This window comes from Ambystoma mexicanum, chromosome 1p, assembly GCF_040938575.1.
Source record: "Ambystoma mexicanum isolate Mex_15411 chromosome 1p, UKY_AmexF1_1, whole genome shotgun sequence".
Lineage (NCBI taxonomy): Eukaryota > Metazoa > Chordata > Amphibia > Caudata > Ambystomatidae > Ambystoma > Ambystoma mexicanum.
In genome coordinates this window covers 143,721,170-143,742,866 of record NC_090921.1, presented here as the reverse complement: position 1 = coordinate 143,742,866, position 21,697 = coordinate 143,721,170, and the positions used below count along the sequence as shown (strand labels likewise).

Sequence of the window (21,697 nt, the reverse complement as noted above, 5' to 3'; positions counted from 1 at the left end):
TGAGGATATGTTTCCCTAAAACATATATGAGCACAAGCCAGTGTAGTGAAGCTTAAGGCTTCAATGCAGTGCAAAAACCGGTCAGATACAAAAATAAAAGGAAAAAGTTTGGGGTCCATAGAAATGGAAGTAAAGGTGCAGTAAAGAGGAATCTTTCCGACCAGTTATTTATGGGGATAAACAGATATGCTTGGAATCCTTAACGATTTAAGTACAAACTGTCTAGATGTGCAGGATGAAATTTATTATTTTGCTGTAATATGGAATTTACAATGGAGGGAATTTTAAAATTAATGAAAGGGATTGACTGTACACTAATGCAGCTGTTGCTTTTTTAGCATGAGCCTTTAAAGACATTCTGGGTTATTTAATTATCTAAATGGTTATTACGTGTCAATCATATTGGGCTTAATATATTTGTTACTTTTATTGTGATTGATATACGTAAATACATGCTAAACATTTTTCAAGTTTCTAGCCAGCATAAAGTCACTCGCCACCTCAATCCGCACGCAGTTTGACTCACTAGCTGTCAATTATCACTATCAGTACACATTTTGAGCCCTGGTAAAGAATGTCCTTATTAAGACACTAGTAAAAAATAAAATGAGTCAATTAACGGCCATGGTACAAATGTGAATCTGAATTTGTATGGCTCCAAGTTCAGAATCTATTCTATAGAGTAGGCAGAATATAGTGCACCAATTCACATGGATCACCACAGTGAATACATTTTGTACTGGGGTGAGGGTTTGTGTGTGGTCATTGATCTCTTACTGCCTCCCAAATGTGGGGAAGCATACAAAGGGCCATTTAGCTCTAAGATGGTCTCTTCAATGTGATCCTATGGACATAATTTGCCAATTTGACAAATGGGTGATTAACATTCTTAATAGTCGGTGGAGAACATGCACCAATGTTGGGGTGAGAGGTTGAGTAGCTTGGTGTTTACATGGAGGGCGACATATTTTTCATGCATGAGAAATGTGCGATGTACTGTTTACTAGTCATTGTTATCTGAATATCCTGCTAATGTACGGGGTGTGGCCGCACAACCTGTTTGATAATGCGTACACCGTCCCATAACTGTCTGGTAATGTTTCTTTTTCAGGATGACTTGACGCACAAGCTCGCTGATATTGTTAAGATAAACAACCAGCTTCGGCGCAATGAGCTCAATGGCGCTGCAGCCCATGTCATCGCAGAAGACGTCAAGCTGTTGCAGTTCCATGTGGCCACAATGGTGGATAACGAGTTGCCTGGCTTGCCAAGAGTACGCATTTAAATTTTTTTATAGTGCTGTGCCACATGGCACCCCATTGCCCAGTGCGACAGAAGGACTAGGACAGGGGGAATCCAAAACTTTTTGAACACTATTGAAACGTTTTCTAAAATATACTCCAAGCCAGTTTTTTAATTTTGGAGCTTCATAAAAGCAAGATTGTTTTGTTACTGCTGTCTTGTCTTTGCTCATAGCAAATCCTTAGGCAAGGGTGTGCGAGCAAAAAGACTATGGGGGGGCTGCTCCAATCAAGGAGAGCAGACCCTCAGTTGAGTTTTCCACTCGATGTAGCTCTGAAAACGTCACTTATTGTAACATTAGCGCTGCATGTGAAATGCCGGGCTGCTAATACCATTAAGCCCCATATTCAGCCTTGGGGCGTGGTGTGTCCTAGATGGAGCTCCCTGGTGAGTGCCAGAGTACTCGAGATTAGGCCAATGGAAGATTGCTGCCAAGAAATAGTGAGAAGCCTTCTTGTGTGCTTGGTGGTAGGAGAAAGGAGCATGTTTTGGGGCAGTACCTTGTGGCTGGGAGCAGAGGTGTGACTGGTAAATCTGGGGTGGGTGAGCCATGTCTGGTGGCAGGAGGTGAAATGGAAGGATCCTCCGGTAGTTGGACTTGTGTGGTGAAGATCATGGAGCTTCCAGGGAATGCTACCTGGGGTATCACTGCAGCATTCTTGCAATCTGATTGGCTGTCTCTCCTGTGCCAGGTACTACTGCAGATTAAGACCCAGATCTAGTCTGGTGGGGGTATAGCTTCTCCCCTGTCGAAAAATAAACCTGGGCTTTGTCACTGCCCTACATGACTGGTTACTAGAGCAACCTTGCCACATTAGTGACAGTTGCCTTTTTTTGTATTGATCTGCCTGCACATCTTTTTTTAATACGCAGACACCGTGGCATTAAAAAAATGTGTGCTTTTGTGTGTGGGGCCATAGTGAAGATGTAAGACAGGTATGTTTAATATATTTGTTAAAAGCATTCATGAATGCAATCCATATAGCCGTGATAGAGAACCTAGGTTCCAAAAGTAACTTTTCCATCCAGTGGGGGTGACTTGTTGTACTGGTAAGTGTGGTGGAGGGTAACAGATGACGTATGCTAGCTACTCAATGGTGGTTGTCAGTCATGGGGTGTGTAACTTCAGTGACCTTGGTGAGATCGGATTTGTCTGGATTTGTCTGGATTTGTCTATCGGTCATTGGGGTTTTCCTGCCCATTGAGTTTTTATGGAATGGTGGGTGTTCCCTTGGTGGGGAAAGTCTTTAAGTACATCTATTTTTCATATTTCAGGCAATGCAAAAATCTGGTCGTCCCCTCAAATCCATCAAGCAGAGACTGAAGGGCAAGGAAGGCAGAGTTCGAGGTAACTTGATGGGAAAACGTGTGGATTTTTCTGCCCGCACTGTCATCACTCCAGATCCCAATCTTTTCATCGACCAGGTTGGGGTGCCTCGCTCAATTGCAGCCAACATGACCTTCCCTGAGATTGTAACACCGTTTAACATTGACAGGTTGGTCACACGTGTCATTCGGATTTTATGGGCTTTGAAGAGCAACTGTTTTTGTGCTAGAGCCGTTGAGAACTTTTTTCAGCACAAAATGTAATTGTTGTTTTCTCTACCTCCCCAATTCTCTAGATTGCAAGAATTGGTGCGCCGAGGTAACAATCAGTATCCTGGAGCAAAATATATTATTCGTGACAATGGTGACAGAATTGACCTTCGATTCCACCCAAAACCAAGCGACCTTCATCTTCAGATTGGCTACAAGGTTGGTGTGCACAATAACAACCCCACTTGTCCTGGACTTATTTTTGTATTTATTGTGCATTTATGGCAGCACACAAAGCCCTTGGGCATCTAGGTGCTTGTTACAGTGAGTGCAGAGTGACATTATGCGTAGTGCAAGAACATGCAGGAGTTGCAACATTCAAGTGGAACTTATAATCTTGAAAAGCCACACCTCATGGTACGGGGAGCTAGATCAGATACGCAAGTACAGTTGGGTAAAAGGTAACATTGGTACGGGTGCTTGGTCTGGCAAAGCCTCACCTCATGGTACAGGGGGGCTACATCAGATATGAAAGTACAGTAGTAACATTGGGGCGGGTGCATGGCCGCACATCTCGTGCATCAGATAAGCAAGTACAGTTAGAGTAACATTGGTATGTGTGCTTGGCCTGGCAGGCCACACCTAGTGGTGAGGGGGGGAGGTTGGCTGCGTCAGGTAAGTACGCAGAAAAGATGTGCAACAACTACATTGCGTGACTGCGAGTTCAAGACAGGAAAGAGGTATAGTACTAGCATGGATTAGTTGTGGTAGCTGCTATGCTGAGGCATGAAGTAACAAGTTGTATGTAGCTTGAAGTAGAGTGTATGCCCAGAATGTTTCACCTGGGGGCCTTCAGTGTTGGAGGTAGATGGGGATGGCATAGGTCCTCAGTGCGCCGAGCTGTAGCAGGCATGTATCACTGCCTTGCATGCAACAGAGAATAAGTGCATGTGTTTGTGTTTTTTTACCTATTACAATCTAATTTACTAAACCCGTTGGAAGGGAACAACACTGTCCAGCCCTGCAGCACTAGAGACTTGTTAATTTGCATAGTCATGATTGTTGGGTAAGAATTGATGTGGTAACGCTGACTACACAACACATCTGCTTGTTATTAGGTAACCCACCTTTTGGTATAGGCCTTTACTACACAAGTTGGTAGTGTGACTGTGCAGCCAGGCTTATCTCAAGAGGTGTAAATGTGAGCTGTAGAGCTGTAACAATGAAATTTGCAAATACAAGTTGCCAAGTAAACATTCATAAATGCGTGGATACTCTTTGGATATGCTTTTTACATTCTACTTATGAATGAAGTCACCTCCGGGTGTAGGACAGTAATGGCATTTATATATCACTAGTTATACGTTTCAGATTCTGAGGTTGCACAGAGGCAAGGTTAAAGGAAGGAAAAAGTTAAACAGGTTCTCAGGGCATGTGAGTGTACTTAAATCTTCCAATGAAGTCTAGACAAGCCTTTCCCAGTAGTAAGTCTAAAATTCCCACCTATGAGGGGCAGAAGTCAGTCAATGGATTAGAAGAGTCTGCAGGGAGCCAGGATAGCCAAACTTGGCGCACAGTCACTTGTTAGACAATAAGTGTAGCACAAAGTTAGTTTTGTAGAAATTACTTGTAGGGTCGCAAACTGTTACACTTGTGAAAAGCGGAGTTGGAATCAGGTAAGCCAATGCAAGGTTCGACTGAGAAGCTCAAGACAACAAGGTAAGTACTCAAAGGCTAAACATTACCTCTTGTTTGAAGAAGAGTGATCCAGCTGCATTCTGTCCTGTTGCAGCAATTTGCAGGTCTGCAGCTACAGGCTCTTTTCGGATCAGAGTCACTTCACGGTTTCAGGGTGCGGTAAACGGAACCATCACGGATACCCGTCCGGCTTCCTTCACTTTTCTGCACTCTGGGACTCGAGCTCTAGTCGTCCTGCTTCTGGAGGGTCCTTAGACTCATGAAGCTTCTGGCTGGTTTGCAGACATTGCATGGATTTCTCGACCCCTGGCACTCTGGCTGTACATCGCTATTGCAGGAACAATCAGAGAAGATGGTCCAGTGGAGTTTGTCTCTGGGTTACTTGGTCCCACTAACCCAAGGGAAGACATCGTCCCAGTTTCAGCACAGCAGCAGGGCTTCACCATGTAACTAAAAGGTCCAGGAGGATGCAGCAAGCTTCGTTCGCAGTTTCTTCATTAGATGTTATTCCCATTGGTCAACTCTGCCTCTAGTGTCAAAACCCTTGCCTTTTAATCACGTTTCTCCCATTCATGCACAGCCTAGGCTGTCACTCAAAACGGCACGGTGGCTGTCTTGAAAGGACAGCCAGCCAATTGGGACTGGTTGCATTCATGCACTCCTAGAGACAAAGGGCAGGGGAATTTAGGGAACCTCCCTCGCATCCTGCCTTTCCAGACACACTGGAGTCGGGGCGGGTTTCAGCACTGACGCCCGCCAAAGGCAAAACGAACAAAGGGCTTAAACCTGGTTTGGCGCACAAAGTAAAACCCAAGAAAGACACTCCTCCTCCCCCTCCCCTCCCCCCCCCAAAACAGAAAATGGCAAAAAGACCACCAGGGTCATTTTGACAAAAAAGTCACTCATGGGTGCTATATCGCAGCTGAGGGTTCAGCCTGCGGTAGAAAAGCACAATGGTAGGAACATTAAACCACTGGCACCAGCCATTTTTAAAGTAGTGAGGTTAACATAAGATATGGTACAGGGGAATGTAGGATAGGTTGCTACTAGGTAACCCTCAAGCACTCCACATAAGATGGTGCTGGACCTACAAAGAGGAAGGCGAAGTAAAGTTAATTTCACTTTACTATTCTTGGGAACAGTAGCTCACACAAAAAAAGGTATTTAAAACGTATGAGAAATCTTAATGGACTTCTCTGTGACACTACATTGAGGGTGGTGTTTGTCATACAAAGATACCCATGGAGTTTGTCAGACTCCACAAAACAGAGGAAACATACAATCCAAAATGTCAAAACACATGAGTGAGCAAAAGGTCCCACTCAGTTCAGGGTTAAAATTAAAAAGTGCTGGGTGTCTCTAAGGTGGGAGGAATTCAGCACTAAAATGAATCTCCCTAACAATGAGTATTTAAAAGTATGTAGTTGGGTCTTCAAGTGATCAAACGGGTCTTCTCCAAACAGTCTGCCAGTTTTCATGCCACCGTGCATGCGAGTCCAGACCTACCCAACTTCAGTCCTGGCCCGGGGTTACTGTGTTTTCATGTCTTTACTGGCAAAGAGCTGCAATAATTGCATTATATCAGACTGCAATGGCGGTTTGTCAGCCGTGATCAGAGAATGCCCGTAACACAGGCTGCACAAGACTACTTAGTTCAGAGAGTTGTTCATTTTAACTGACGCATGTTGACCGTGTTCCTAAAAACCTCAAGTTGATGTGTACTTTTAGGGAAAGTCTCCTAACTATCTCTTTTTCAGGTTGAAAGGCACATGTGTGACGGAGACATAGTCATCTTCAATCGGCAGCCTACGTTGCACAAAATGTCTATGATGGGACACAGAGTCCGTATCCTGCCGTGGTCCACCTTCAGGCTCAACCTCAGGTACGCATGCCTCCTCCTTGGATTTGTTTGGTTATAGCTTGTAGTTTTACACACTGAATGGATATATTTGGGGGGGGGGCACTTTGTGCTGTTGGTGATGAGGCTCTTCTATCTCAGTTCAAAGTCTCGGGAGAATAGCTTGGGGGCAATGTGCTCGCCTAGGAAGCAAGACACGGAGCACCACAGGTTCGATCCCCTGGTCTGCGCTTAGAAACCTCTGGGTATTCACAATTGCCCAAAAAAGGTAGATTATCCCAAACTGGACTGTTATGCTATATTAAAAAACAACAAATGCACTCCATTGGGAGTAAGAAATGCACAATGGGTATTGGGATCGGCTGAACGAGGAAAAGGCCACAAGTGTGTGGAACGGTTACAATTTTGAATTGTGCCCATACATTTCAAAGCTGCTCCTACACACATGTCGTGTGTGTGTATATAGCACTGCACCCATGACGTTTAATGTGACACAAAAAATTGTAGTTTTATTCTACATCTGTGCTTTATTTTCTTCTTTATGTAGAGTGTCTACCGTTTTTCAGATTGTGTAGCCTTCTTACCCAGTCTTCTTACCCTTTGATTTCCTAGTGGAACACAGCTCTTCTGTTATAAACATGTGTGTATTTCACTAAATGCAGTTGCTGATGGAGGATCAAATGAACCTTATAAATATTAAGGAAACGTGAAAGTCAACACAAGCAACCCCCCAGAAAATCAATCAATTTAAAGATTGTTTATTTAAGCAAGACCGTACCAATGTTTACCACCACCTTGAAAGTATAAAGTTGTATGTCAAAATAAGTTTTGTAATTAAGTCCCTGAAAGGAAAGTCGGGTAATTTCTATTTGCATTTGTTAAGGGAACAAGACATTTCAAAAAAAGAGTAAATATTCCAAACACTGCCCACAATATTAGCAAGTGTCTTGGCCCCCCCATCCCTGCCCAACCTCCCCCACTTGTTCTACCCCCAACCACCCCCTCCCTTAAACGTTTCCCCTTAACCGATGTCTCAGGGTTGATCCTCATGTCTGCTTTTTGCTTTTGTTGGCTCCCTCCTGTCTGTCTCCACTCCTTATGGATTCAATAATCGCGTAACAATGCTGCACACAGTTACATGAGGCTAAGCAGGGGGGATGGCACCTCTTAATAGGTACATATGTGGGGTTAAGGCATGGTTGCATTGTAGCCCCAACCCTATATAATCTGTGTACGGCAGATATTGCTAAAAATCTGGGAGGCGGGAGGGGGGTACGAACTCTGAAGTTGGGGTCGGCAACACTGGATTGAATAGCTTTTGCTGCCGATGTAGTGGCGTTCGACCTCACCCCAATTGGACTGCAACGCAAATGCTTTTCCACACATGCAGTGGAAAATAACCAAGGTAAATGGGGCCAAATCAAGTCTGCATCTTCTCAACAAAAAAGACCCATAAGTTGTGGAGGGTATGTGAAACACCAGAGTGTCTGCTCGAACTTAATGGGGTATAAGGTTTTAAACTCTACCTCCAAATTAGAGGGGTAAATTGCCTCAATGCTAGGTATATGCACAGCTTTGCAGTTTATCACCTCATACGGTTTTACCAGATGAGGTGTGTGGAGCCATCGATCTTGTATGGGCTAGATATAAATCTTAATCGCTTGGGACAATATCTAAGCACGTTCCAAGGAAAACTCTGGAAAGAGACTTTAAGGTTAGCAAAATCAATACCAAACTCAATCATTCGCCGTGAGTTTAGACTAGTCTCATTGGCCTCAAGGGCAGACTGGAGGAGACACACTCTATGAAAAACGAGGGCAAGTTCAGAGACACATCTGGAGACACTATAACCAGTATGAAGGACGAGATGAACAAACTACTTAGTGAGATAAGATCTACTGAAGAGTAGATTGCAAATCGGGTAAAAGCAAAACAAGTTGTTTGACTGGGGTAAAACATCAAATGATATGACCAAATCTAGCCTATATAAAGAATATGCAAGATTGGTATATAGGAGGGAACAAATCCTGAGATATATATTTATCTTCCCATGTTCTAAAAGATTCTTATACCTCCACTTCCGAATGAATCCACTCCCAAAGCTCGATAAGAGTGGGTACATGGAATGGTAATATGTTGTATGTTATGTGGTATGGCCAGGTTATGTAGTATGGCCAATATAAAAAAACAATAAATCTTGTTTTGCCTGTACGGCGCTATGGAAATGAAGCCTGCTAGGCTTGATGGGTGGACAATGCAGAGAGCCGTATTTTAGCCCTATGCAACGTATTCTACAAACATTCTGAAATTCTGGAGAAATTAGGCAGAGTGAGGGAAGAAAATAAGAAATAGGTCTTTGAGGTAGCTGGCTAGCTCCTTGTAAAGATGTATTCATTTTTATTTTGGTACATGTGATGAATTATGTATAATGTAGAGGACAGATGTTTTGTTTCTTCCTTTAAAGGATATCCTCTTTCACTATTTTGTATGTATTTATGAAAGACTCCTTTCTGTTCATAGGTGGGAATCAAAACACAATATGAAAAATAATCACTCATTTGCTTTTACTCCCTGGGGTCCTGTAAAGGTTATTCCATCTTTAGAAAACCCAAAATCCCAGCTTCTTTGGAAACCATTCAGTGTGATGAAGAATAACCAAGTGCTTGCACAATCGTGTTGCCAATGCAAGCACACAGGATGATTTGCACCTAGATTGTTCCAGCCTCTCGAGGGGATTTTCCTTGGATACTGTTTCCAGGCTAGGTCATTCTGTTCGCAGGGTTTCTTCCAGATCAGGGCTCCAGGACAGACTTTAGGTGGGAGTATATTACTCCTTGTTTTTCTTTAGTTAGGAGTACATTTTGACTCTTGCCATATATCCACAGATGGGATAATCTGGTTAAGCATTGATGGAGGTTGATTCTGGGACAGGCGATGAAGACTGGTAGTGATCAAGCTGTCCCTGAGCAGCTGGTCTTCAGGTTTGGATTCCAGCAGAAGACAAATTGAGTATTTTGGTAGTCTCCATCTGTACGGGGGGGGGGGGGTGTAGGGGCTGTGGTACCCCGTTTTCTTTTGCACACCAAGCTAATTGCAGACCAGCCAGTGGCTGTTGACAAACTCATCTTAACTCATTGTGGGAGGGTTTCACACACAGGTCAAATCTATTCTCCCAAGAAGCATATGTCTGAACTGGTTCAGGCTGCAATGGTGCTGCGCTTAGAAGGAATGGCATACACTTGCTCACACAAAGGGATAGATGTCAAGTGGCCTTTCAGTGATTTCAAGGTGAGTGGTTAAAGGACCCCAGGGGCGTGGCCAAGCGCTGATTAAGACTATCTCCTATCTGGAGCTTCCGTCTCAGTGATAATTGGATATGAAAAATAGTGCCTCATTCAATACAAACCTGTTATAAAATGTTACTCCAGTTAACGCGTGGAGGAGCGCTTTCTTGACGACAAAGGCCACTACCGTTTTAAGCTCCCCAAAACTCCTTTTCAAGAATTAATTGGGTCTTTATATTCCAAATCACTGGATAATCGCCTGTTAGAGGCAACAATGGAGCTTCACTTTGTCTGATCATGCCCCTGTTCACATTAGATTATCCAGTACACAGTATGTTCATCATAAGAGGAGGTTCAACTCGAGACTTGTGAAATTTATTCACCAACATGCTTATTTCTTCGATAAACTCCTCAGCTGATACCTCAGTACATAAGGGATTGGTATAAAGCAGTACTTTTGGAGGGGGGGTAGAGGGGGGACCACATATCATTCTGCTGCCAAGAAGCTCAAAAAAGAATCGGAAGATATTCTAAACATTTATCTCCTTTTTTGCCTCTATAGGGGTACTCGCCAAGCTTGCCCCCTCTCACTCCTATTCTAGCTTTGGAACCCTAACTTTAGAATCGAAACTGTTAACTATGATTTCCCCTATTGTACTCTTATTTATATATGCTTCCTACTCGTATTCTTACTTTTTTTCAAATCATTGGACACATGTATCCTCAAATTTTCGGGGGCAGGTGGAGGTGCGGGGGGAGAAAATAAGGCTATCGTGTAAGCTTTAGGAGCCTAAGACAGAAGGTGGAGTTAGTTTCCAAGATTACAAAAATTACCACTCAGCTTTCATTTTACAACCAGTTCAACTGTGGTTCATCACTACGTTTCCTGATATGCCTAATTGGTGAAAGCGGTGGTCGTCCCACATTGCCTAATGGATTGCCCTTACAAAAATGTTAAATGTTTAATGTTTCAATAGTAAGAGTATCAGAGTTTCACTTGTGTGTATCCGATCATATTTACTTCCGCTAACTTCAAAAAGATCTCCACTCATTTCCCAGTATAGTTGGATGAACCCTCTACTAAAAATTAACAAAAGACCCCTATGTTGGAGACCATGTCTTTCTCTTGGCATTAAATATGTGGGACAGCTGTTCGATCAAGGTATTCCTCTCACTTTTGATGAGTTTGTAGCCAAATTTAATGCACCATTTTTTTTTACACCAATATGCTAGGATATTAGAGGCTATTATGGAAAATTATAATATCCTAATTTATAATACAAATGCCTTTTCCACCCATAGACTACTTACCTAATCCTGATGTCACAGCGGCCATGTTTACTTAAATGTCTAGAGGAGTGGAGCCAAGACTGCTTTCTCAATGACCCCCAGGAGAGCTTGGCCCTATGTGGTCCAAGATCTCCAAGACAATTGTTTCAGCTAGCTTTCTCCAAACAATGTTCTTTCCTCATAGGGCATATATCACCCCATTAATGTTGGTCAAAGGGGGCTTATCCCCAGATTGTAGATGTTTATCTTTGTAATCAGGGAAGGTTCATACATGTTTGGAGGAAGCAGGTGTGGACAACTCTAGAACTAATTTTTAAGATTCTTTTAGTGTTTTCCTTTGCGGTTTTATTGTTTGGAAGCAAAAGCATCCAACCCGCTATAAGACACAATGTCACCAGTTTGATATCTTTATGGTCATTGCAATTGAAATGGCAGAATCTCCAAGAGTATACATTTAAAGTATGGTATTCAGTTGGCAAGATCCATAGAATAGAAAAGTGTAATGCTTCATCCCCACAACTACTGTATAAACATGAATTAAAATGGCAATGTCTGGACTATCTAGATAATGAGTTATAGGCATTTGGAAAAGATTTGAACACTGGTTTTCACATACCTTAATGACCATTGCACCCTCCCCATCCCTCCTCGTGTTCATGTTAGTTAAATGTATGTATTCAAGGTCTTTGTCATATATAACTAATAGTATATGCAAACTTGCAGCCTACTGCATTTGTGCTTATTTCTGTATACTCATATACTAGGTTGGTATGCCGTTTAATCACACTATTGACTGACATCTTACTTTAATATTCTTTTTGTTGATGTCAATGCGGACCATACTATGGTGTTCTAAATATTGTTCAAATCTTGCATGCTTAATGATTTGAATAAAAACACAAAGGACTTTCATTTTACAACCAGTTCAACTGTGGTTCATCACTACGTTTCCTGATATGCCTAATTGGTGAAAGCGGTGGTCGTCCCACATTGCCTAATGGATTGCCCTTACAAAAATGTTAAATGTTTAATGTTTCAATAGTAAGAGTATCAGAGTTTCACTTGTGTGTATCCGATCATATTTACTTCCGCTAACTTCAAAAAGATCTCCACTCATTTCCCAGTATATTTGGATGAACCCTCTACTAAAAATTAACAAAAGACCCCTATGTTGGAGACCATGTCTTTCTCTTGGCATTAAATATGTGGGACAGCTGTTCGATCAAGGTATTCCTCTCACTTTTGATGAGTTTGTAGCCAAATTTAATGCACCATTTTTTTTTTTTACACCAATATGCTAGGATATTAGAGGCTATTATGGAAAATTATAATATCCTAATTTATAATACAAATGCCTTTTCCACCCATAGACTACTTACCTAATCCTGATGTCACAGCGGCCATGTTTACTTAAATGTCTAGAGGAGTGGAGCCAAGACTGCTTTCTCAATGACCCCCAGGAGAGCTTGGCCCTATGTGGTCCAAGATCTCCAAGACCATTGTTTCAGCTAGCTTTCTCCAAACAATGTTCTTTCCTCATAGGGCATATATCACCCCATTAATGTTGGTCAAAGGGGGCTTATCCCCAGATTGTAGATGTTTATCTTTGTAATCAGGGAAGGTTCATACATGTTTGGAGGAAGCAGGTGTGGACAACTCTAGAACTAATTTTTAAGATTCTTTTAGTGTTTTCCTTTGCGGTTTTATTGTTTGGAAGCAAAAGCATCCAACCCGCTATAAGACACAATGTCACCAGTTTGATATCTTTATGGTCATTGCAATTGAAATGGCAGAATCTCCAAGAGTATACATTTAAAGTATGGTATTCAGTTGGCAAGATCCATAGAATAGAAAAGTGTAATGCTTCATCCCCACAACTACTGTATAAACATGAATTAAAATGGCAATGTCTGGACTATCTAGATAATGAGTTATAGGCATTTGGAAAAGATTTGAACACTGGTTTTCACATACCTTAATGACCATTGCACCCTCCCCATCCCTCCTCGTGTTCATGTTAGTTAAATGTATGTATTCAAGGTCTTTGTCATATATAACTAATAGTATATGCAAACTTGCAGCCTACTGCATTTGTGCTTATTTCTGTATACTCATATACTAGGTTGGTATGCCGTTTAATCACACTATTGACTGACATCTTACTTTAATATTCTTTTTGTTGATGTCAATGCGGACCATACTATGGTGTTCTAAATATTGTTCAAATCTTGCATGCTTAATGATTTGAATAAAAACACAAAGGACCCCAGCTAGAAAAATGGTTGCACTATGCTTTGAGGCTCTCCCAGAGAGGCGTTACATTAAGTCAGGATTGGAGAAAATGGATAATGCGCAACCGGTAAAAAGGACATTACACCTAACCAAACCCTTTGTTTAAAAAAATGCGGACCCTAAAATCTAAATGTCTTGTATACTCTAAACAATCATTTGTGTTTCTTTATTCTATTTTTTGCAGTTTAAACTTTTATTACTAGTTTCTGTATCATTTTAATGGATCTAAATCGATAAATGGAGATATTCATTGTTTCTCTACGTTGTAAAAAAAGTTGATTTTGCCCAAAAATCAGAGCCCTGACTGCACTGAACATTGTCTGGTTTGACAGCACTATGCAGATTGAGCACCCTGTAGTCTTCTAATCCATTCCTGGTTTTCGTTTAGTGTGACCACACCATACAATGCTGACTTTGATGGTGACGAGATGAACCTTCACCTTCCTCAGTCACTGGAGACTAGGGCTGAGATCCAAGAGTTGGCAGTGGTGCCAAGAATGATTGTCACCCCTCAGTCTAACAGGCCTGTCATGGGAATTGTGCAGGACACCCTGACAGCGGTGCGCAAGTTCACCAAACGTGACGTCTTTTTGGAAAGGGTGAGTTATGTACTGTTTTGTTTTTTTTGCATCCCAGGTTTCTTTTGCCCGCACTGGTGGTGGTGGTATGTCTTTTGTGGCAACAAGTAGCCGCATACGTAACATGGAAAGTTTAGACAATTTCATGATTATGATTTGAACCAAGGGCATAGCCTATTTTGCTTCCATGGTAGGGTTTATCAGTTGGGAACATCTCCATTATTGGCTTTCAAAATGAGATCTTGAAGCCATTTAGTTATATCACATATATTTAGATTTCTCAATTTTCTGAAAGCTGCAGTGGCTACTGTGTATGACACTCTAGCTTGGTTTGAGGCATTTTGCCCAGACTAATGGTATGCTTCGCATTTGGTATTTGTCAAGCCAGCAAGTTCTTGTGAAGATTTTTTATTTTTTTTGCCTTTAGTGTGCATGCTAAATTCAATCTTATAACCACGTGCCAGTTTGACTTTTTAAATTATATACCAAAAATAAAAGCACGGTCATTTTAGAAGAAAATCCTTGATCTCTTTGAAGAGTGGAGAACTGTGGTGGCACTTGGGTTTGTCCTACTCTGGCACTGTAACTGCGCTCGGTATATGTGCACTAAAGAGTATTTTATTTTCAGGGGGAAGTTATGAATCTTCTCATGTTCCTCTCAACTTGGGATGGAAAAGTCCCCCAACCGTCCATTCTGAAGCCACGACCTCTGTGGACGGGGAAGCAAATAATGTCCCTAATTGTCCCTGGCCACATCAATGCCATCCGAACCCACAGCACTCACCCAGATGAAGAAGACAGCGGGCCCTACAAGCACATCTCCCCTGGTGACACCAAGGTACCTAAGTGTATAATTCCTTTATCAACAACCAGCCCTGTGGAACTGATGGTGGCAGCTCTTGATTGGGCAGCTTGAAGTGTTGGTCTGTCTGATGGGGCTGCTTATTTGGTTAGGTGTTGCCAATGGAGGGCAAAGAAAGCGACTGGATGTGTAGCCAATTGTGGGTCCTTGTTGACTCGATTACTGGGAGATGAGGCTTTGTCATTAATGAAGCAGTTTCTTTGTGGCGGAGGAACTATTGGGATTAGGGGGAGTTGTCTATTGCTAATAAACCCTTGCTTTCTCCAGGTTATTGTCGAGAATGGAGAGTTGATCATGGGGATCCTCTGTAAGAAGTCTCTGGGGACGTCTGCGGGGTCCCTTGTCCATCTCTCTTACTTGGAGATGGGGCATGATATCACACGTCTCTTCTACGGTAACATTCAGACAGTCGTTAACAACTGGCTGCTGATTGAAGGTGTGTATTTTTCTTTGTTGCTGTGAATGGCAAGACCATGTGTGGCATTGCTAGAAATTGCATATCATTAAGGCGTTTGTCTTCCTCAGGTGGCTCAATTGGAATTGGAGACTCTATTGCTGATGCCAAGACTTACCAAGATATTCAGAACACAATTAAGAAGGCCAAGCAAGATGTGATAGAGGTAATCTGGTGATGTACTGTGTTCTGTAGTACATTTATTTTCTTGTGCGACTGATGTTGGGAAAGTGGTCCTGCACCAGCTACGTTTGCATACTTTATGTGCAGAATTTCTAGAGTTTCTTCCACCTGGTGTCCTAACAAGATCTGGTAAATACTTTAGGTGATTGAAAAAGCCCACAACAATGAGCTGGAGCCCACACCTGGTAACACGTTGCGTCAGACATTCGAGAACCAGGTGAATCGCATCCTGAATGACGCTCGTGATAAAACTGGATCCTCTGCTCAGAAGTCGCTTTCTGAATACAACAACTTCAAGTCCATGGTGGTGTCCGGGGCCAAAGGCTCCAAGATTAACATCTCACAGGTACATAAATGTTTTTTCTTGGTATCTGCCAAAGAAATCTGTGCCTGTTCAATGATCATATCAGCACTTTAGAAAGTTGCCTTTGGAGGCTCTGCAGCCCCCACATCGTATCAGAATGCCTTGAGGGGGTGCATTGAATAGCTTTCAGCTTTTAACAGCTGAAGACCTGTCTAGTAGGGTGTATGTGTTTGCAAAGGAAGATCCTGCATGATTGGGGTAGAGTTGGTGGGGGGGGGGGTGCATTTGCTGGTGCTATGTCCTGTGTAGCTGAAGCTAGTTTTAAACATGCTTCCAACTTACAAAGCTCTTTCCATTTGTAGGTTATTGCTGTGGTGGGGCAGCAGAACGTTGAAGGCAAGCGTATCCCCTTTGGGTTCAAACATCGCACGCTCCCTCACTTTATCAAAGATGATTATGGGCCTGAAAGCAGAGGATTTGTGGAAAACTCTTACCTGGCTGGCCTGACTCCCACAGAATTCTTCTTTCATGCCATGGGTGGCAGAGAAGGTCTGATTGATACTGCTGTGAAGACTGCTGAAACTGGTGAGCTTCAACAAGCGGTTAAGGTGGATTTTCAGAATGATCCCTGTGGCCCGATTCAGAGAGGCCACCCTATTCTGAGAAACATGAACAAACGCTAATGTCTAGCTACATTTTATCTGGGTAGTGACACTGAGCAGCAAGTCTTAGACTTAAATTATTCAGTTAAGCGCACACACAGAGCACTAGGCAGAATGTATGCACATTTATTTAGGCCATATTCAAACTCTCAAGAATTGAAAACCAATGACCAGTTGCTGCTAATATATACACTTGCACCTTGACATGATCTGCTGAGAGCACAGACTTCACTTGTAAAATACAGTAAAAAAGTAAAACAGTTAGCAGAATACTGTAGAGCAAGTAAATTAAGAAATAGAACCAGGTAAGTAATCAACACTTTGCTAACTTCACGCTATTAGTTCTAAAACACAATAAAAAGCCTTAAAAATAAAGTACTATCCTTCTATAGCTGGAAAAACCGGTCTAGTTCCCTTAGTCACAAGTCTTTTCAGGAGGCTAGTAGTCTTTTTGTGGAGTTTCAAGTGCTGGCTTGCACCAACAAGAAGTTTTTAAGTGTTCCAAAGTTATGTAGATAAAGTATTTAACATGCCCTCTCCCAATCCAGCCACGAGACGCATCAGTTTTGGATGCAGACTGCTGGACCACCATTCTGGCGAATACCTCAGGACTCCCATCCATTTTACTGGTACCAAGGCATAAAATAAGCAGTGTCTCATAGCAATTTGCTGTGCAATTCTGTAGGTTTGCTAATCAAATGGACACTTGTGTAGCAAAGTTATCTATTTAAGTTGCCCTCTTCAATGAACACACAGCTTGCCCTGCATTCCTCTTGCCCATCGTGCTCACTTCACCCTCTTTTCGCTGTTCACTTCAAAGTGCTAATGGAGAGAAGGTGCATCAGTAAATCTCCACTCTTAAGTGCAAAAGGCATGTGTGGGAGTGGTAGGAAAGCATTTATTTTTAAAATAATTGCAAACCAGACTTAATCAGAATGATACCTTTAAGCTTTCTATATCCTATCTGGCAAAGACCAGAATGTCTCAACTTTATATTTTTATTAAGAATCATGCAATTCCGTTCCTAAAATTTTACATAATGCAAAATTACAGTATTGATACTGGAACAAACTGCATCATCTCCATGGTTAGTGTATCTACATGGCAGTGTCCACTGTATTTCATTTTGTTGGAAAAGATGCATCATATTGACAAGTGAACACGTTTGAACATGATCATTCTTTTGGCAAACCTAGTTCTGTAACCTGCAGGTTGCATACATCTTGCAACTGGTGATCAACCCCTGAGCAAACCCATATTCCTTGAAATTCTGTATTATCACTCTGTTGCTTTATACCAGGGATCCTGAAAGTGAAATGACCACAAACTACAATATTCCATCTAGTTTGCCCAGTTCTCTGTGCTACACAATTCACTTAGTCTTTCTTACCCTTTACATAATGAATACATAAAGCAAACTAGATGCTTATGCAAAGTAGTGATCAATAGTTCCATTCAGTCTGTACATCTACAGATCTACTGCAATACCAAACACTGTAGTTGGCCTTATGATTGTATTATGTATTACCACCTGCAGGAGACAGCTGGCCAAACTGTTTTCAGAACCTTTTTATCATATCTATTTATTCGTGTCCATTCATGCAGCTAACCTTTTGAGTAGCATTTGCAAGAACTGTTTGGAACTTTATGTAACATTTATTTTGCAGAAAAAGTCAGTTTCACTATGCATGGCTGGCCTCTGGGTGGCAGCAGTGTGCCAAACATAGTGGGTTTGAAGGGGCATGTATCATTTTAAAGAGACCACATTTTAAATGTGTTGTCCTCCGTTGCTTTGGGTAGGGTGCATTTCTCTTAAATTGAATAGGTAAACTAAGTTACCCGACCTGCAGGTCTAGTTGAAGTTTAAAGAATTTGCAAGGCCTGACTCCTCTCACTAATGTCTTATTTCAGCGGTATATATGATATGGCATTTGTAACGCACCTATACACAAGGGTTTCAAGGGGGGGGAGGGACATAGGGAAGACAGACAACGATCTTACTAGGCCCGGTATCATTCAGATCGTGCAAGTTCATGGGAAGGGGGCGGGAGTGCAGAACATGGGAAAGTGGAATAAGATAAATAAATAAGGGGCCAGCTGGTGGCAAGTGCAAGGTAAGTGCAGAACAAAGTGCTGGGAGGGGGCTGTAGGGATACAGAGACAGTCCCACGGTTGCTAGGGGGGCAGGGGCAGGTGGCTGGGCCTGGGACCGAGATCAGTGGGAGTGGCCCGGTGCCGATTGGGTGCAGTTTCAATCAGGAAATTAGCAGGGGAGACGAGGAGAGAAAGAAGCAAAGAGGAAGGTTTTGAGCTGCTTCTGGAACCGGAGATGGTTCTCCTCGTTATGTATAACTTCTGTATTATTCATTTCATGTCTTGTGTACAAATCACTTCTAGTTGATATTAACAATATTAGTACAAAATGGCTAAGCAAATAAGCCTGTTTGCTAATCAAAAATAATTTAATCAGCAAAGTCTGCTAATTTTTTAAAAACTAATTTATGCCTTGTGGTACTCTGTGGCATTAAGCAGTAAAATGCAAACCTTCACAATGGTACAAAAAAGAAAATACTAAGTTTCCGCTGCCACCAGCCCATCCTGGGCGTAGCCTGCAAGTAACCACAAAGTTAAATTGTCTACCGCATTTCACAGAAGTTAGTGTGCAGAGGAAAATGGACCACTTTACTATAGAGACCTGAGTTCTCCGGCACTGATAGCCCTATACTCAGTGCCCACAGAACAGATGAACTTGGCAAAGTGTAGGAAATAAGCCATCACTTACCTCAGTCAGGAAAGGTACACCACAATAGCTACATTTCTTTCCATGGAAAGAGTGGCAAAAAGAAAAATTTTCCCAAACACAAGTTCACTGACGTATGAGCTGTACTAAATGGGGGTGTGGAAATGGAGCCATCTCAGAAGAAATTGGTAGGCAACCACATTTATTCAAAGTTCTTATAGCATTGCGCCCCATGCCCATGGGCCTCAGAGCGTGCATCATGCAATTGCTTTATCCAGCAAGATACCAGAGGGGTTACATATCTACCTTGAATCGGGTTCCACCTCGTTTAATTGGTTGTGTGCATAGTGGTAGGTTTTTAACGGGCGAGTCAGATTTAAATTTGTAGGCATATATTGTCCATCTTGAACCACTAAATGAACCTCTACCTCCAACATTTGAAATCGTGTCTAGTACAGGCAGTGATGCAATTCTTTTTTTTTTTTTTTATAGATTACAATCTTGAGAAGCTATTCCCCAATCCTCCCACACAGTAGCAAATTTCCCAAACGTTGGTAATTGGGTGAGAGTACACATTAAGGGTGTTGAGACTCCATAACGGTTACGACTTACCATCTGCCCTGAGGGGACCGAATATAGTACCTTTGGAAAAAGTGAAACTGGTCCATTACCAGACGTAATATGGCATTTGTATAGCGCCTTTTACCAAAGGTATGGCCTCGAACGCAGTAGGTGAAAGCCCTTGGAGGTATGAGATTAGTCCGGGAAATTCGGAATGCGTGTGCATTTAGCCAGTACAGAGGTAGGGGGTGTATTTAAGTCCCTCCTAGCAGCCCAAGTAGAACTGGCTTGGCTGTTGGGAGAGTATGCGAGTCAAGGAGACTGTTCAGCTGGACCACCTTTTTATCCCAGACTTGTCTGCATTCTAGTGGCAGAAGTGATATGCGATATCGGGTAGCACATGTGCGGGTGGGTGGCTGTGCCTTTGGAAGTGATGTGGCAGTCTTCCTTGGAGATGGAGTGTGATCTATACCTGCGAGTCATATTGTTGGTCCTGTCGTGCAGGTCTATAGGAATCCATTCTGTACATGCTCTGCACTTTCTGGAGTCGCCATTTATTCTTGGCAGGAAGGTTTGGGGAAGTCGTAAGGTATTGCTGCCATATCCTTTTACGACCCACTACTTTGCCCTCAATTCTTTGGATTTACATTTGTTAACACATTGTGATTACTCTGACCCTGGCAGGTTACATCCAGCGGCGTCTGATCAAGTCTATGGAGTCTGTGATGGTGAAGTATGATGCCACCGTGAGGAACTCTATCAACCAGGTGGTGCAGCTGAGATACGGTGAAGACGGTCTGGCAGGGGAGTGTGTAGAGTTCCAGAATCTGGCTACGTTGAAGCCATCTAACAAGGCATTTGAGAAGAAGTGAGTGGATTCCCCTACCTGTAATTGGCAAATCCCTTGCTGTGGCTCTTGGCCTTCTAAAAAGCCTGCTAAATAAACTTTTGAATTCTGTTTTTCTCGATTTGTTTTTCCTGTGGAGGTTTGTGAAGTTAAAAGTAGTATTATTAATGTAAGTACATCTGCAAAAGTAGTTGTAATTTGTTTCTATGCCATATTTAATGGTGAAATTCAGAGGGACACTTCAATTAACAGAAGTCAAAGACTGCCCTTTTTCTATTCTGGGGTAAACCTCCAGGCAGCTGGATAGCCTTTTTGTATTGCCTCTTGAATGGGCCAACCTATGCTTTGTTAATCTTTGCTCCATGGATGGGAATTCTTTCCACAGGAAAGATTTTAGCGGTTGCCCCCTGCTATGCTTACTGCTGTTTTTGTAATCCTCCTTCCTCCCCTGTTGCAGGTTTAAATTTGAGTATGCCAATGAACGTGCCCTGCGCAGAACCCTGCATGAAGAGTTGGTGAAGGACATTCTCAGCGATGCTCACATCCAGAATGAGCTGGAGAGGGAGTTTGACCGAATGAAGGAGGATCGGGAGGTTCTCAGAGTGATTTTTCCTACAGGTGACAGTAAGGTGTGTACTATGAGGCTATTCTATCTCAAGCTACACTCCTGCAGTCTGTAGGGGGCTGCTTGATAGTGGGATGACTGTTCTGATCGGACCGTCCCCCTTTCAGTGTCCCAATCATGGCTTTTAAAATGTAGATCACTCATTAGCTCATTGCCCTAATTGCATCATACCTTTGATCTATGTAGGTGGTACTGCCCTGTAACCTACTGAGAATGATCTGGAATGCACAGAAGATTTTCCACATTAACACAAGGGTGCCCACTGACCTCCACCCGATGAAAGTTCTTGATGGTAAGTCTTTGGCACTGGACGGGGGTTCCAATTGTTCCTTAGCCTTTGAGAACTTTCATGCTGTACTGTGATTACAGCTGGTCATTTGGGTTTGAAGGGGCTGGCAAGGCAGCAGGCGCACAGTGATGCATTAAACTATGACGAAATGATATGTTGCCCAGTGCTAGGGAGGTGCCTTTTAAGTAGGGCGAGTGCAGGCAGGCACAGACTTAACCCTCCCCAGAATTGTTGACATGCTGCCAAATAAACATGGGTGCTGCATGTACTATGTCTTGGTTAATAGCAATATTTGCTCCAAAGCCTGCATTGTATTGCCGTTCTTATACATA

General features: G+C 42.5%; 1 protein-coding gene across 1 annotated transcript in view; it reads left to right on the top strand.

Moving 5' to 3' along the window:
* Nucleotides 1-21,697, top strand: part of POLR2A (RNA polymerase II subunit A) — a 49,160-nt gene that overhangs the window by 9,800 nt on the left and 17,663 nt on the right. Inside the window, exons 6-18 of the mRNA XM_069645238.1 lie at nt 1,112-1,273; nt 2,578-2,798; nt 2,925-3,057; nt 6,294-6,418; nt 13,649-13,859; nt 14,467-14,676; nt 14,968-15,136; nt 15,226-15,320; nt 15,480-15,683; nt 16,004-16,226; nt 20,289-20,472; nt 20,909-21,080; nt 21,263-21,368. Coding sequence (XP_069501339.1) covers nt 1,112-1,273; nt 2,578-2,798; nt 2,925-3,057; nt 6,294-6,418; nt 13,649-13,859; nt 14,467-14,676; nt 14,968-15,136; nt 15,226-15,320; nt 15,480-15,683; nt 16,004-16,226; nt 20,289-20,472; nt 20,909-21,080; nt 21,263-21,368 — 2,215 coding nt within the window. The remainder of the gene's footprint in view (nt 1-1,111; nt 1,274-2,577; nt 2,799-2,924; nt 3,058-6,293; nt 6,419-13,648; nt 13,860-14,466; nt 14,677-14,967; nt 15,137-15,225; nt 15,321-15,479; nt 15,684-16,003; nt 16,227-20,288; nt 20,473-20,908; nt 21,081-21,262; nt 21,369-21,697) is intronic.